The sequence below is a fragment of the Calidris pugnax genome, unplaced genomic scaffold, assembly GCF_001431845.1.
Source record: "Calidris pugnax isolate Ruff unplaced genomic scaffold, ASM143184v1 scaffold20, whole genome shotgun sequence".
Classification (NCBI taxonomy): Eukaryota; Metazoa; Chordata; class Aves; order Charadriiformes; family Scolopacidae; genus Calidris; species Calidris pugnax.
Genome location: NW_015094510.1, coordinates 25,169,931 through 25,187,677, shown reverse-complemented (window position 1 = coordinate 25,187,677; position 17,747 = coordinate 25,169,931). Strand labels below are relative to the sequence as shown.

General features: G+C 39.9%; 1 protein-coding gene across 1 annotated transcript in view; it reads right to left on the bottom strand.

Moving 5' to 3' along the window:
• MIPEP (mitochondrial intermediate peptidase) overlaps window positions 1-17,747 on the bottom strand; it is a 75,288-nt gene that overhangs the window by 57,107 nt on the left and 434 nt on the right. The window contains exons 2-11 of the mRNA XM_014965752.1: window positions 17,615-17,745; window positions 14,310-14,483; window positions 13,527-13,615; window positions 11,487-11,573; window positions 10,525-10,588; window positions 8,543-8,725; window positions 4,376-4,532; window positions 3,887-3,935; window positions 3,187-3,247; window positions 2,473-2,525 (exon numbers count right to left, since the gene is read on the bottom strand). Of these exons, the coding sequence (XP_014821238.1) occupies window positions 2,473-2,525; window positions 3,187-3,247; window positions 3,887-3,935; window positions 4,376-4,532; window positions 8,543-8,725; window positions 10,525-10,588; window positions 11,487-11,573; window positions 13,527-13,615; window positions 14,310-14,483; window positions 17,615-17,745 (1,048 nt within the window). The remainder of the gene's footprint in view (window positions 1-2,472; window positions 2,526-3,186; window positions 3,248-3,886; window positions 3,936-4,375; window positions 4,533-8,542; window positions 8,726-10,524; window positions 10,589-11,486; window positions 11,574-13,526; window positions 13,616-14,309; window positions 14,484-17,614; window positions 17,746-17,747) is intronic.

The following is a 17,747-nucleotide window of genomic DNA, read 5'->3' as shown; positions in this document are numbered from 1 at the left end:
TCCCAGGGGGAAAAAAAAATCAAGGAAAACATCAGTTTTCCTTAAAGACATAATTTAATACTATAAGATAATTGGCTCCATTAGAAAGAGAGTAGCAACAAATAGCTAAAAGTCAAACTCCCATCAGTATCAAACTTTGTGACAGAGATGGTTCCCAGCTTCCAGTTAAAGAAGTGTTGAACTGAACATACCACAGCACCCAAGAGGCATTCAAGAAAGGATGTGGTCAAACAGAGGTAAGTACCAAACAACATAAAGGATAGTGGATTCATATTAACATAAGTAATTAAATGGCAAATAGAACATGTTTAGGGCACAGGTATATTCCTGTCCTCTGGTTGCTGTATGGATACTCCCTGACTCCTGCCTAGTTGCAGTCATAAAGCACAGCCACTGATACTTTGCAGTGGAGAAGTGAGTTTTCACTTTTCAGAGCCGATTACTCATTACCCTGTACCCTGTTAATTACCTCCAGTATAGGCAGAATGAATACAAAGCATTGTTAAGACACTGTCAGATCAAAAACTTTTCCCAAAGACAGACCACTATACAGGAAGCAGGACAGTGGAAGACCTAAGCCCTTGGTTTTTAGTGAAACGCTGCTGTGCATGATAAAGAGAAAAACTACTTTTCGTTCCTTGTCTTGCAGATGCCTGTGTACCTGCCAGACAAAAATACTCCTGCAGGGAGAAAAAGGTTGGGCCCCAACCCTGCGCTGTAATCAGGGAGGCCCTACATAGCTTTAGAAGATTCCTCACACTGATCCAGCTGCCAGACTTAGTGCCTGAATAAATTAAAAAAAAAAGATACATTGCCAGTGTCTTAGTCTGTTTCTCCTGCAGCTCTCCCTTCATAAAGCTACCAGGCAATTCTTAACTTTATCAGGTCCTTTACAAAGCCCCACTAGGAAAGGAAATATTTTTCTTTCTAAGGCCAAAATGAACAAGAATAATCTATTTGTGATCATCAGCAACTTAATTACAATACGGTTAGCTTCATGAGATGATCTAAGAAGGACAGTAAGGCAGTATCAGGAGAGACTCCTGCAGGAGGAGAAAAAAAACCAAACACAGAGCCTTCTACACCTAATGCTCTAATCCTTATGGGACACACTAATTGCGAAAACTGGGAAAGCAGACACTGTAGGAAATGTAGAAAATAAATAGGATATTTAGACAATAAATTTCAGCAGCATTTGACAGCAATGTTAGGCACTGTGTATCAGAATGCAATTCTTGCTGATTTGAATACACTAAACAAGCAAGGTAGTTTGTAAACAACAAGACAGGATCTTGAAGGAGTCTTCCAGAGACTGCTGTTCACCACCACAAAAATAGGATTTGGAGGTAGACGGACCTTGACTCTCCTCCAGTATAACCATTACTTCGTTTCCTCTTTCACGGAAGCCTGTCTGCTACCTGCCCAGTCTAAAGCAGAAGCAGCCACTGCCAGGCCATGGCACAAACACACAATCCACACGTACACTGTGGAGTGCTGCGTGCTCCAGCATCAGCTACTGGGAGCAGACCCAGTAACTGGACATCCCCCTCACTCCCCTGCACCACAAGTTCTACACACCCAGGACATGAGCTGCTGCTCATAAAACTACTGCCTCACTAACAAAGTACAAGAAAGCAGCAGAACAGCTAGGCCAACTGCTGGCAACCCTTCCACGCCATGTCTGTACAACCATAGCTTTCTCATCCAGAGTAAACTACTGCTTTAATCAGATACATCCAGTCTAAGCTTATTTAAAAGACAAAAACCTACAAATCTGCAGTGAAGGAAGATTTTTCCTCCCCCTATTCTGAGAGAAGCACAACTTTAAATTATCTTTTCCAACACAAACCTAAAAGGTCACCACTGCTGATCTAATAAAGGCAACACACTGGGCTCACGTCTTTCAGAGCTGGCATCTCATTATGTGCAAAAGGTTTGTGAACTATTTAAGTCAGTGTAGAGGATTTATTTCCCAGCCTTTGCAGGAGAGATGAGAATGATTTCTATCCATAAACAGTGAAGATCTACTCAAGAAGTCGCAATTTCAAGTCTGTAGAAAGGGATGATAGCTGCAAGCTCAGTAAGAATTACAATACAGTTAAAATATGAAGAGGAGTTGGATTGTAATCAAAAATAACTTTTAAACGTTACTGCAACTCAGATAAAAGCTAAAAGCAAAACAACAAGAATTTTCTAGCTGTTCTAAAAACATTTTATCCTTTTATATCTTCAAAGAGGGTCAATACTTCTCCATGAAACAACAGAGGAGCCAAAAACTTCGACAGGCATTCCAGCAGTAACTAAGAAATGTTACAAAAAACTGCCCCGCCAGTTACTCTTTATTTTTTCATATTGAACCACATCTTCAAAGAAGGAAATCCTGTTTACATTGAAGACTTTCTTTATCCTTATTGCAAGAAATGAAATAAAAGACACTCATTTACATTACAATCATGAACTTAAGGAGCTTACCTCTCAGCACGAAGGACGCCACTGTAGTAAGGGTGATCCCACGGCATCAGCTTCTGAAAGAGAATTCCAGCTTATAATTACAATAATGGCCAACAAGTGAACCCAAAGTAAAAGTTTTATTTCCTTTGAATATTTTTGCAGTTTCGACAAGTCACAGAACTTCAAAACATAATGGGAAACATTCAGTGCTAAAAACAGCATTGGAACATTCAGTGCTAGAAATAGCATCATAACCTGAAACCCTTTTTTTAACATTTGCTTATACAAATATATAATGGGACATCATACCGGATTTCAAGAAATACGCTCAATTCAAATAAAAAGATAAACCTCGTTATGTACAGAATTAGGATACATACACAACAGTACACGAACTGGACAAGCATCTAACCTGAAGTACAGTCTTCAGTTTTCAAATGAGTCTATTAACAACTAATTCAAAACAAAGCAATATTCACTTTCACCACTTTATGTTTTGGTTATCGTGGTATCATTTTGTATAAACCAGCAGCTATCTCACACTCAAAGCTTGGTTTTAACACAAATACCAGCTAAGCAGTCAAAAAGCATCTGAAGCCAGAAGACAGCAAGTTTCTCTAATTATACTACATGTTGTACACTAAAATAGCTAATTTTTCTTGTAGAATAGGTTAGCTTATACTATATTTTTAAAAAGAAACAAAACAGAAAACCACACACGAAAATTTAGCTTACTGAATTCTGGGGGTTCAGCTTCATTTTCATCTTTGTCATCATTTCAAAATCTTTTTGAGTTCTGAAAAATATTTTTATGATTAAAGTGTTAATGAAAGATTTTTGAGCAATGGAATACAGTATACAATAATGCTCCAACCTAACAAAATGCTTATTGTCAGAGATTGATTGCAGGGTACAAAATGGCAATCCTATATATTATGGTAAAAGAACTTTTTCATTCTGCTTATCATTCAGGTACCTTCAAACCAAGTCCTTCTTCCTCTGGTTGTACATCTCTAAAGCTTTTTCTTTCTTACAATACACCGCATTTATACACAGTGATGAAACCATTTTGTACTCTTTGAAGTAAGAAGGACAAACAGGGGAATTTCCTTTTTGATGTAAAATATATGGAGTTGTGTGTATGGAGAGAAGACCAGGAGAGGTGTTCTTCAACACTTAAACTTGGTCTTCTTGTTTGCTGTTGCCTGCATTTCTTGGCACATGATTTCTTGCATTCAGTTCTGGGTGTTCTCTGATCATAGACACAAAATTTATTCCAAGCAGATAGCTTCCCTCAAAACTCTGAGAAAGTCTTGCGTTTTGTTTCATCACAGCATGTAAGCAAGCAGCACTAACTGACTTATTAGTGCATAAGTCCCTCTATTCTTGAAATAAAGAGTATGGTTCGAAAAATAACTTAGTAAGATAGACATACCTTTTAGACAACTGGTCAGAAAGCTTCTCCAGAAACCGTGTTACTGTTTCTAGAAGTAAAATGGGGGAGGGAGGAACAAGAAAGTGATTTCTTCCCTTAAAAGATGTTAAGTTTACATCAAAACATTCAAAACAAAAGAAGCTGCCTTAGAACAACAAAGTTGTTTTTAGAACAACAAACTACTCCATTGACCACCAATTCAGAAGAATTTAGTACATTCATTTTGTTACATGCTGGGATAGTGTCAACTTCATAACCTAAGGAGTGAGCACTGATTCTGAACAAAAGCACTAGTTCCTCCTCAGTGAGTATTGCCATTTATAGAATCACGGAATCACGGAATTGTCGGAGTTGGAAGGGACCTGTGCATAAGGTATCTCACTAGAAGAAATAAGTGTAAACTTGGCAAAAGAAACTAACAACTTTTGACCTCATGCCTAACATAGTGCATTTGATTTCTCTGTATGTCCTTCCACACATGCCTTATACCTGGAGTTTCGGCCATTGTTCCCTGAAGAGCCCTGTGGGCAAAGGTGTCGTAGCCAACCAGCTGTGCCAGGCTGTTTCGGCTGGCGAGCAGTTCTTCTAAACGGCTCATCTGCTCAGCATTTGGGTAAAGAAAAATCTTGTAAGCAGCTTCTCGCACCTAATTATTAAAAATTTAAAAAAAAAAAAAAAGGGTCACATTACAACAGTGCCATCTTTAAGGGAAACAAGTGATACAATTGAAGATCTGGCATTACAGCTATGTTTCACTGATACTGTTGGGAAAAAGCCTAAAGCCTTTTAACAACAGTAATTAAGACTGCCTGACAATTACTGCTCTCTTATCCATTAAAGATGGAATGAGGAAATGCAATGAGACAACCTAACAGGTCAGGACTGCCAAAAGGGGTCCTGTTCTCTAGTCCTGTCAACAGTCCCCTCTTTGCTCATTGCCTCCTTCCTTCTGCCAACATCTGTGCTTCTCGGACCACTCTGTGGGCTGTCTTAACTCACTAAAACTTCTGAAAATAAACCCAAAAGAAAGCCAAATTGTTCTCTGCATGCCAGTGAAGCTGGCTTATGGAAGGATCTGATAAGAACCAGACACAGGGTCAGGGGGGGAAAAAAAGAGGAAGAGAAAAGCCTTATTTCTTTTGAAGTAGCAAACTATTAGTCTGCCCATCTGCCCACAGACAATAAGTCTTTCTCCTATTTCTAGTTTGGGGTTCTTTATAACTCTCAAAAAAAAAAAATCACCTCAAGCCTCACAAAATTTGGTAAAATGCTTTTTATGTTTCACAAACCAATTGAAGTTAATCTTTATTTTGTACATATGGAATAGGCTTAAGAAATCCAGCAACAACTTATGCTTGTCTTCATTTGAAATAAGCTTCTTTCTTGGATCAAATATCCAACATGAATGCAGATCCTGGGTTTATAAAAATGTGACTGTAATAATTCAGAAGTTGTTTCATACCTGTTCCATTTCACCAGGCTTTCATTTCAAAAAAAGGAAATAAAGTGAGATGCTTCCCCTTCCTCGAACACAGTTCAGCAGTGTGTCTTTCCAGCAAAGACCAACAGCTTACCAGCTTTATTAGAAAGAATACAGCCATTTGGTCTGTGGATGTGATTGCTTCTCTCTACTTGGTACTATCCAGATTGTATTTGGAGCACAATGTCCAGATTTGGGTTCCCCAGGACAAGAAAGGCACTGACATACTGGAGTGGGTCGAGCACAGGTCCACCAAGATGTTTGGGGGATAGAGCACGTGATATAGGATGGAGGCTGAGAGCTTGGTTTGTCCAGCCTAAAGAAGAAAAAGCTCAAAGGAGATCTTAATCTTTATCTACTTAGCAGTAGGGCACAGAGAACACGCAGCCAGACTCTTCTTGGAGGTGCAGAGCAAGAGAAGATGTAAGAGACACAAGATGAAAGAAGAAAAATTCCAATTTGATATCAGGAAAAAACCCCAATAGTGAGGGTGGTCAAACAGGCTGCCCAGAGAAGTAACTGAAACTCCATCCTTGGAGAGTGTTCAAAACTCAGCTGAACATGTTACTCAGAAACCTGATCTACTCAACCCTGCTCTGAACAGGATCAGACTCAAATTGACAAGCTCCAGAGGTCCCTTCCAACCTGTATTATATAATTTCCAAAGAGCTTCTCTTTCCAAAGATCTGACTTGGAGAACTGCATTCTTTAATCGATATATTACTTATAGCTTCAGTAGCAATCCTACAGATCACCCTATTTTCAGGACAAGAGTTTATAGATGACACACAATGAGTGTTGTTCCTTTATTTACATCCTATCAGTGCCGTAATTTAATTCATTTTTAATGTCTTACAGAAAATAAACATTACAGCTTGGATTCTACCACAGTTAGCTTTTCTTTTTCATGACAAACAAGATTTCAAAGTCACTTCAATTATTTAACTATATAGGAAGTGAAAACAGAACACTGGAGTGTTGTAATATACTTGACTCACATCTAAAAGACTAAGGAACCACTGTCACATTTCAAAGAGTCTAAATTAATTTTCAATTTATAAACAAACTCGAAATTAATTATTTTTAGAATAGCATCATAAGTAATAACTAAGATAAAATCACTGAGGATAATTCAGGTCAGATAAGACCTCAGGAGGTCTCTAACTCAACCTCCTGCACAAAGCAGGGTCAGCTATGAGGTAAGAGCAAGTTGCACAAAGCTTTTTCCAGTCAGGTCCTGAAACCCTGCATAGATGGAGGGACAGCATGACCTCTCTGTTTCACTGTTTGTGTATCCTCATCAGGAAAATCTCCAGTGGGAATTTCTCACTTCAACTTGTGCCTGTTGCCTCTTGTCCTCTTGTCATGCACCACTGTGAAGAGTCTGGCTCTTATCTTCTCCATGATGCCCTTGTAGGTACTGGCAGACTGCTGTCAGGGTCCCCCAAAGACACCCTTTGCTACAGGGTGCCAAGCCCAGATCCCTCAGCCTCTCCTCACAGTGCAAGCACTCCAGTTCCTGGTCACCTGCGTGGCCTCCATTGAAGTCACTCCTAAAGAATGATGAGTAAAGGGCTCTAATCTCTTCCCTCAGTCTCTGGCTCTGCCCCTGTTCATGCAGTTCAGGATGCTGCTGGCCTTCTTTGCTGTCAGGGTCAATGCTGGCTCATACTCAGCTTGCTGCCCACCAACCCTCTGGGCCTTTTCCACAGATCAGACCCAGCCAGGCAGTCCCAGGCTGTACTATTGCCAGGAAATCTCCTTTTCCAGGTGCAGGACTTCACATTTGTCCTTCTTAAATTATAGAAGGTTCCTGCTGGACCATTCTCTCAGCTTCTAGCCACTCTGAATGCTAGTCCTGCCCTTCAGTGTATCCATTGCTTCTCCCAGCTGCAGGTATCACCTGCAAATCTGGTAGGTAAGCACCCTGTCACCTTCTATAGATCATTGATAAAGATGTTAAACAGAACAGGTCCCAGGACAGACCCCTGCAACTCTTTTCTTATTACCAGCTTTACAGAAGAGTACAACATTTCAATCGCTAGCCTCTGAGTCTGATCATGAAATAAGGTATTTGGCCTATCTGGTTGTCCAACGACCCAGACTGTAATCTCCTGACTTGGATTGCTCCATTAATCTTCCTAGGGATCAAAGTGAAGCTAAGTTGCCTGTAGTTGCCCAGTTTGGTGGGTTTTGGTCTTTCTGAAGATGGGTGGAACATACTCTTTCTACCAGTCATTTAAGTTCTTTCCTGATCTCCACAGCTTATCAAAGACAGCAAGTCTTTTAAGGACAACAGCCAGTTCTCCCTGGACCCTTGGATGCAGCCTGTCTGGTCCCAAGGACTTGTACAGGTCAAGTTCTCTCAAACTGGATCCTAATCTATTGCTGGTTGTCCTTCTCTTTGTACCCTCTCACTAAGCACAGTGGGCTGGGAGAATTCATGAGGCAAAGAAAGCTATCAGTATCTCAGCCTTATCTCTGTCTGCTGCCACTAACTCACCCAGCGTAAGCACTGAGCACACCTTTTCCTCATCCAGCCTTTTAGTACTAATGCAGCAGTAGATACTCTTCTTGTTGCCTTTGATGTCCCTTGCAAGTCTCAACTGCATTTGAGCTTTGGCCTTCTTGATATCATCCTTACATGTACAGGTAATATTTCTAAATTCCTCCCTTGTATTTTGTACCTGCTTCCATCTCCTGTCCGCTACCTTTTGGAGATGAAGCTTTGTCATGAGCTCACTGCTTGCAAAACCTGACTCCTGATTACACGTGCTTGGCTTTCTAAATACCAAGATGCGCTGATACTGAGCATCTTAGTAGCCTCATGTGGTTGGAAGATACTATCTTTAAAGAACTGTCAGCCTTCCTGAGCTCCTTAACCCTTCAGAGCTACATCCCATGGGATCCCACCTCCCAGTTTACTGAGTAAGATGAAGTCTGCTTGTCTGAAATCCAGGGTCTGCATTCTGTCCTTCTTCTTCCCCAACCGATTCAAGGTCTTCACCTCATAGCTGCTACAGCCTAGGCTGCCATTGATTATTATGTCCTAAAACAGTTTTTCCTCATTAGCCATAACATCACCATGAACTACATGCATTTGCCTCGATAACAATTAAAATAACTGATACGCACTTTTGCTGTAGAGTATGTCAAAGCAGACAGGGAATACACACCAGATCATCAGGACAATCAGCGTGCAGACCAGCGACTTGTAAGTGATTGCCTTCAGCTGTAAAATTATACCGAATATGCTCTGGCAAAACATGTTTGTCAATCTTGTTGGGCAGGTGAGCTCCTGTCAGAAATTCATTACATAAATCCAATATTCTGACGTTGAGGTTGACGGCTTTTTTACGCTGTAAGAAAAATAGTACAAAATACAGAGTTATCTTCAGACATAGTACACGCAAAACTCAAAGTTTTTATAACCTAAAGGACTTTTCCAGAAATTAAGCAGAAAATACAACATTTAAGATTAGACCTGCAGTATCAACACAATCCTAATGTAGGGCTAAAGTCAACAAGACTGGCTGCTCACACAGATCTATAATTTCATAGAGGATTGAAATTTGAAATAAAATGCCTATGTTTCTGCAGTAGGAAAATGTACGGTGGAATTTAGGTAGAATTTACATAAGCTTTACTAAGCTGCTTGGAAAACATTTATAGAACTATGCCTAATATGATTGCTATGTAAAACACAGAGGAGAAAAAAAGAAGCATCATTGAGATGGGTAAATCCTACTAGCATCCTGAAATAGATAAGAGTATCACAGTTCTCCTGTTACTGTTTGTATTGCACTATTTTCTGGAGACCATGGGGCGGTTTTGGTATTTTGACATTTCGCTGAGGAGTTTGTGATGTAGGTTTTAGCACCATCATTACAGTACTTCACACGAGTTTGTGATGTAGGTTTTAGCACCATCATTCACACTTTTAACCTTACTGTCAGATTTGCTTCAGTGAACTTGAGATATGCTCTCTGTTGCCTGTGGGTTCATAGCTCAAAAGAAAAGGCTGAGGACACAGATACAACAGAATCCAAAAAATCTACAGATCTCGGTCCTCCCATTCCACCTTTACTTTTCAAAACGTATCTTTTGAGTTTTATTTTAAAAAGCAGAAATTATTTGTAGCAAAAGGAAATTTCAACTTATGCTAGTGAAGGATATCTGAAGTCTGAAATGAGAATTGAAAAGAAACACTGAGCAGCAAACAATAGAAGAAATAGGCAGGGGAAGAAGAAGAAAATGTGCAAAATGGGCAAGTGAAATTTTAACTGAAAGGGGATGAAGCACCACAGAACCAATAGTCAAATCAGAGGTAAAACCCAGAGTTCAAGTTTCAGAGTTGTTCTTTGTACAAAGTAATTGTAAAAATATATTCTAGAATCATTTTCCAGGTCACAAAACACCACCACAACCACGACCTTCAGAGTAACTTTACCACCTAAGTCCAGTGAAAGAACCTTTGTACAGATCTTTTTGGAGGGGATGACTCAAATAAAAAAAGATAGTAACTTTATTCAGGGACACGAGCTATGAAGAGACATCGAACAGACATCAATGACACAGACATCAAACAGAGCACCCATACCACAAAGCATGGTGAAAGCAGATAGTTTTGCCAAATTCACCACTAACTACTGCAAAAGCATGTAAAAGCTCCAAGAGGTGTAATCAGACCGTGCCCAGACATTCACTTGTGCACAAAATTTACAACTTCTGGTTATGTGAGCACTAAAGGAGCCTGGACACACACCTAAAGCCTTATAAAACACTCTACTTGATTAAACCTGTCATTGCAGTGCACGGAGTGCTGCTTTCCCCTCTCTGTAAATAAGTTGTTCAAGACAGTTAAGCACTTATTTTAAATATCTGATGAAGACACCAATCAAAGGAAGCAGGTTCACAGGTCTTGCTTATAACTCTTCAGAACAGACAAAGGAATGATGAGGGCCAAATTGGGAAGGACAACCAATAAATACCTAAAACACTTTAGAAGTGATTTAAAATAGAAAAAATTAACAACTTTTGAGAAGACAAAATTCCTCAGAGGACATACTGGATCACATGCTTCATGTCCCACACATTTCATTATCTGATCTTTGGTAGTCAGGCAAATTTCTGTTCGTATATTATAGCCAAAAATTACCTTTTCTTCATCCAAATGAATGCCACTGATCTCAAAATCAAACATAAAAAGTTCTGCCACTCGCCTAAAAATACAGTAAATCCCAGTTAAAACCGCCTTATTTGATAGCAAGCGTAATTTCTTAACAGATTTCACCCACAGTAGTTATTTAGCTTTGATCTCTTTTACAGAGAATAACAATACTCATATAAGTGTGTTGTTATTATGGACACAGACTTCCTATGTTTTGGGTCCTTAACAGTGAAATAGGACTTCTCCTTTGGAGTTATTTTAGTCATCTGCATTGAAAATATCCTTCAAAATAATGCCACTACATTTACCTAGATGTTTAACCAATTTGTGCAAATTACCATTTTAATTTGATACTTCATTTATTCTAACAGATCAGAAAAAGGCCTCTTCAAGTCTAACATCCTTGATTATGGGGAAAGAAGGAAGTAACTTACTCAAACATCAAGCTTGTCTAACCATGTTAGTGAAGAAATAATTCAAAACTATAACTGAATAAGCAGCTAATAAAACATTTTACAGCAATCATAAAGTTTTAAATAAATACTGGTAATCTGATTTTTAAAGATAAACGTTAAGTTTCTATAAATGGAAATCAAGTTATAGTCTGTTCCCAACTTTTATTGCTAAAAACACCAATACATACACGTCAGCACAGCACCTCATTCTAATCAAAATGGTGTTAAGCTCTCTTTTTTTGTTGTTTTTCCAAATCTCAGTTATTCAGCTTAAATATATCTTGTGCTCTAGTCACAGAGACATCCTCCAAGACTACAAAACTACAAACTTCCTAACTCCTATGCAGGTAATTTAGTAGTGAATAATAAATTTGTAACAGTGATGTGGTGTATTTTCCAGTTGTATTAATTAATTTAACAAAACACAAAATATAAGCAAAATAAGGAATAATATATACTATCTAAAAATCTAGATCAATAAGCATTGATAAATACCTGGTTTCTGGATCTAGGGAACTCATAACAACTTCATCAGCTAGCAGACGTCTCAAACTTTGACACAGTTCAACATCTGTATTTAATCTGGAAAGATACAGAGTAAAAAAATTACACATTAACAACAAACACTAATATTTCTGTCTCTTGGTATTACTTATTCAAAGGCAAACCTTTATATTTACTGAGACAACATTAAAATAAAATTTGTACACATTGTGTGGACGAACTGGCATGGAAACAGGTCTCGTGCATCCAATAAGAAAATACTTCTGGATGACATTTTGTGGCAAATAAGAGCAAGTTTAAGACTGACAAGTTATTTTTTATGCACAAAGAAAATCATGGCGAGAGCAAAAAGGTGGAATAACTGCTTTCTAACCCTTAATTTAAAGGATTACTGTGTGGGAATCACAGTGGGAAATGAAACACACACATACACATCAGTGCAGCTGTGGTGGGCAGCAGCCCCCAGGCTGACAGTCTTGAGCAATAGCTTCTCAAATCAGCTGAGATGCAAGAAGCCTCTGCAGCCCCACTTCTAAACCAGATTTAATAATTACCAATAGCCAATCTAGAGACAGAAGACTACATTGCATCATGCTTCAGAAAACGCTCTGTAGAGAGGGTGCTAAATAAGAAACCCAGCATTATGTCAAAAAGTGGCTAAAAGCAGATACCTATTGTTAGTAGTTCCTAAGGGAAACCATTTGTCCGTGAAAATGAACACTCAAAAAGAGCTAGTTTTGAGCATTTACAATAGTTTATGAACCTCTCAGATTAACTTGTGAATACTTTCTTCTTCTTACAAATTTTAAATCTGAAGTGGCATTCAGATACTGAAGTCATATTGTTACAGATGGTGTGCTCAGTCTAAGTCTTGAAAAATCCAGCTTGAAGTGAAAGATTTCACAAACACGCTGGCAAGACCAAAGCAACAATTTCTGCAGAATTTGATCTTAGAATTCTCTTTTTAGCCAGCCAAGGCTTACTAAACAAACTGATCAACTCCTGTCCTCCTAAGGGTGCAAAATGCTTCGCTGCCTCTGCACCTTACTGTGGGACACCAGGTCAACCACTCGCTGCCCTCATCCTGAGGGAAGCAGCAGACTCTCTGTCACATTCACAGTACAGCTTGGTAAAGCTTTCCCTTAAGAAGGCTATTCCTGATGCCACAGGAAGGGAAGATACTGAAAGGATGCTGTATTTGGAGGTTAAAGATCACCACTTGCCACCTTCTCAGCAGCAAGAGCAGAAGAAATGCAAACCAATTCACTGTAGTCAAGGACCACAGAGGTAACTTTCACAATTTAGGTTTTAAGATGCTGAAAAAAAAGGGGAAAAAAAGGACACAAAGAAGAGCCAATCTTCAGAAACAGGAGTATTAAAGAACATTTTCTATGAAATGGAGTTTTAAATAAGGCAGAAGCATGCCAGTGTAGACCAGGCACGTATCACAGCCCTACACAGGCATGTCCTCAAACACTCATTTTAAGGGAAGACTGTACTTTCCTCTTTCACTTATCCCACTCACTGGCTGGAATTCAAGGGGTCAGGAAACCAGAAGAAAAAGTGTTGTGAAACATAGAACCATTTAGAATCATAGGATCATTTAGGTTGGAAAAGACCTTTACGATCATTGAGTCCAACCGTTGACGACTTATGTAACAGCTTATATCTTAAAATCAAATTAGCATTGTGTACATATGCTTTACAACAGCTAGTTAACTGTCACAAGTCCTAGACAAACGTAGCTTTGAGTCTTTGGTGGGTTTCTGTAACATGGAGTGAAGTGGTAACTTAAAAAACTTAAAAACTGTTCAGAACATAAATTGAAACTAAAATAGAATAACCTTTCATAAGAAAGCTAAATCCTTAAATATCTTTAACAGCAAGACTGACACTTTTTTCTCATGTGCAAATCCTTCCTACATAATTTTTTGTTGATTGCTGTTTTCATAGATAATCATACAGTAGTTTTCTTAAAGAGGTACATAGAAATAAAAAAAAAAAAAGAAAAGAAAAAAGAAGAAAACATACTTCTCTACTACGGTACCAATGTTCCTGCAAGCTTCTTCAGCAGCTTCTCTGAATGCAAAGTCAGGATGGGCAATTTTCACAAAATCAGCCTGACGTAGTAGAAGAAAATAGTGAGGTAAAAAAAACAAATAAAAAAATCTTTAATTATATACAAAGTTGTACTCAAGTAGTTCCACTTGCATTAACCTTTATTTCTACAGTTCTGTCCAACCTATTTGCAGAACTTGATTTTTTTTTCCTAAAAATTAAAACTTATTGGAAAACTGTGCCAACTATTAAACCAGACAGTGAATGTGTCTTTCAGAAAAATATATTTAATCCACACACATCTTTAAAACATTTTTAGTATGGTGTGTATCCTACAGTCCTTACAACACAGAGATACTCCAATGGATTAACAATCTTTTGTAATCACATTTAAAAACTAAAATTCTGGATTAAGAAGAAAGCACACCACCAAAGGTGTGTAGAGGGTTTGTTTTCAAACCCTTCTTACTCTGGTGTATAGACCATCAAGTCGTGCTTTGACATCATTACCTAGTAGGAAGAAATATGTTTAAAGAGAAAACCCACAAGTTCTTTCAGATTCAGAGCAGGGTTTTTATTTGACTTTTATTTATTAAGTCTCCAAATACTTAAAGGAGTTCAGAACGCTTGAAAGATGCTAAAAGGGGGCTGGAGAGCTAGGAATGTATTTAATTGAAGAGCAGAAATACACTGAAGACATTCAGCGAGACTTTACACAAGAAATTGCATCAAGTAATAATGAAAAAAGTAACTTACCAAGTCTGCTACTCTGCACAGGGCATCTGAAAGCTGATCAAAGATCATTACTGTCTCCGGCCCAGGTGGTGTTGAACATGCCTTCTGGACAAGCTGTTCTGATTCTTGCAATGCTTTGTCCTGTGCTTCTTGAAAACCTTCAGGACAGCTCAGTTCTGGAACACCAAACAGACCCTGCCGTGCAGAACACAATAAAAATATATCATTATTGCCCTCCTTGATTTCTGCCCCTTTGTTGCAGGATGGAATTACCACCACAAGATTTTACTGGAATGACCCTAGCTAGCATATTGTGGGACTTCAATAAAGCATTCCCACATGAGTGTCTTTGTAGAGAGAATAGTCACAAACTCAGTCAAAGATGCTGGTGTAACAAGAAAACATCTTAATTTCCCCATGCAAAACCTCACTGAGGTTCTTATAACCACGATTGTTCTCAGTAAACCTTAGGAGTTCGGCATCAAAACCTCACAAACTCTCCACTTCCACCCCATAACCTCCTATACCATCCTTTTCTCCAAGCATTTTTTGTCTGACTTCCAAAGCATGGGCACCAGACAAGTCATAGGAAGTCCATTTACATCCTGAAAGGAGGGAAAATCCTCCCTCTGAAGGAAAAAAGACTTAGCAAGGAATGTGAGGACAAAGCAAGAGTCTCAAAACAGTGAACAAGTTGGCCAGCAGCCCTAGATATCAACGGACTGCAGGCAACAGGACAGTGGTCTCAGGCTCATTAAGTGAGCCCCAAATACTGGCACCAGATCCCAAAGGAATGATCAGCAACAACTCAAAAATGTTATGGTATGAAGCTTTATTCCTGAAGTTCTTACCAAGCCTAGCCCTCTCCAACAGGGTAGGGTAAAAATACTGACTTGGGCAGGGTAGATACAGACAGCAGTTACGTTCTGCATTTGTGGAAGAGAGTTAAAGAGGTCTTACTGCAGATCAAACAAAATTGCTCACACTACCTGCTATACAATACAGACCTACAACCATAAAAAAAATTCATTTAAGATAAAACAGTATTTCTGCAAGCAATACGTTGCCTTTGCAACCACCCACCTGCAACTTGAGCAACTCCTTACCTCCCAACTACAGCATCTAATAGAACAAAGTACATGATTTCACACAACATCCATCCCTTCCCAAATTTAACACAGCATCTAAAAACCACAATCTGGATTTGAAAATCTGCAGGCCAGTCACTTTACAATGCACCTTCTGCACCCTTGGTGTTACAGCAGTCAGTTGCAGATTTGCATATAGCTCACAAGTATTTATCCAAGTAAAATGAAAAGCTGAAAATTGACAGCTTGTCTATAAAATATTACTCTGAAGCAAAAGCATCACCTAAAGTAACTGGGACATTCTGAGTTGCTTTTTCCTATTTTCTTTCTGTCACTGTTGCTAAAACTGTTTTTTTTTTCCTAATGCTGTTACTATAAGCTGGCCACCCTAAGACAGAAACCCTTTCCTCACACTTCCCATGTTCTAAATTATTATTTGGGGACAGGAACTGGACTGAAATGAACACTGAAAAAGATATTTATAAATATATCTGTGTATATAAATACATGGACACAAACATAAATATACATGTACCACAACATCCTTCAAAAATGCTTGCTGTTCAAGGCTGCCCCTTCACTCAAATCCTCAGCCAGCTGACGCAGTGTTCTGCAATGTCCCAGAGAGCTCCTGGCCTTCCTGCTGGGCTACATCACCATACACCCTCCAGAATGAGCTTCTCCTGCATGGGTAGTCCTCTGTGAACAGGAAGTATCTCCTCTTAAAAATTAGCCATGGAGCTCCTCTTCCATATGACACCAAGTTCGACATAAAATTTAAAAATTTCAAAAAAAAAGGAAGCCCAGTGCAGATCTCTATTCTTTAATGGTGTGGCTGCATGGCTGCAGCACTAGTCTCTTTGCTTGGCCTCAGCATTTACACCCTACCTGTCACAGCCTCTTTGCAAGCCTAAAATACACATCTGTATTCCCAAAGAACTTTACAACTTCCCTGTGGGCCAAGCGAACCCAGAAATCATTCCCTAGACCAGCAAATGTACAATATTTAACTGGATTATTCCCTGGAGCAAGTGCTGGATTATAAACAAAGGTCAGATTTCTCCTCACTGAATCCCTTAACTCTCTAGTTGAACAGGTTCACCAGCCTGGGCACCATGGCAGGAAGTGCTGAGCGGGCAGACTACCTCCTGGATTTTACAAGCGTTAAGTGCTCTGCACATCTGCATGCAATGTGCCATTGAAAGTGCACACTTTACGCAGTCCAGGAACTTTGTTTAAAATCCCATGACTCTTGTTGACAAAACTACCTGACTCACCTCAAAAAGAAATAAATCAAAAAGCCTGAGTGTCACCAACACAGAAAATAAATACTTTTTTGCCACACGTAACCGAATGTCAAGAATGATATCCATGCAAGAGGATGTCAGCAGTCTAACCGATTTTGAAACACTGCCAAAGCGTGTCCAGCTCTGGAGCCCTCAGCATAGGAAAGACATGGACCTGTTGGAGCGGGTCCAGGGGAGGGCCACAGAGATGATCAGAGGGATGGAGCACTTCTGCTGTGAGGACAGGCTGAGTGAGTTGGGCTTGTTCAGCCTGGAGAAGAGAACGCTCCAAAGAAACCTTACTGAGGCCTTTCAGTACTTTAGGGGGCCTACAGGAAAGATGGGGACAAACCTTTCAGTTGGGCCTGTTGTGATAGGACAAGTGGTAATGGTTTTAAATTAAAATGACGGTAGATTTAGTCTAGAAATAAGAATTTTTTTACAATGAAGGTGGCGAAACACTGGCACAGCCAAGGTCAGGTTGGCCGGGGCTCTGAGCAACCTGATCTGTTTGAAGATGTCCCTGCTCACTGCAGGGGGTTGGACTCGCTGAGCTTTTCAGGCCTGTCCAACCCAAACTATCCTGTGATTCTATGACACTGACAGATTAAAATAAAGACACAGCCAGGTAAGAGCTGTAAGTGGAAGGGGTAATGCATATACACACACATATGATCTCCACTGAGGCTCTAAGCAATTGTTGCAATAAACAAGCCTGTGATTTTTAAACTCTTGTGTCCAGAAAACACAATGAATTCTTCATTAGAACCAAAACGACCCCTTAGAACGATGTAACCTCATAATCCTCTGAAAACAGCCCTGCCTGTCCCCCGCCACCGCGACTCAGAAGTTTTAAAATCATAAATTACACACGGGAATAGCACGGCGCAGGGCTGCCGGCGGCCAGGGCCGCCTCCTGCCCGCAGCAGGCCCTTCCCCTCCCGCCGCTCACCGTCTCCCTGCCCGCCGCGCTGCCCCGCGGCTGCTGCTGCTGCTTCGCATCGAAGGCGGCGCCCACCGGGCACCAGCTGGTGCTGACGGCCCGGCGGCCTGGCCCCACCGCCCGGCCCCGCAGCGCCCGGCCC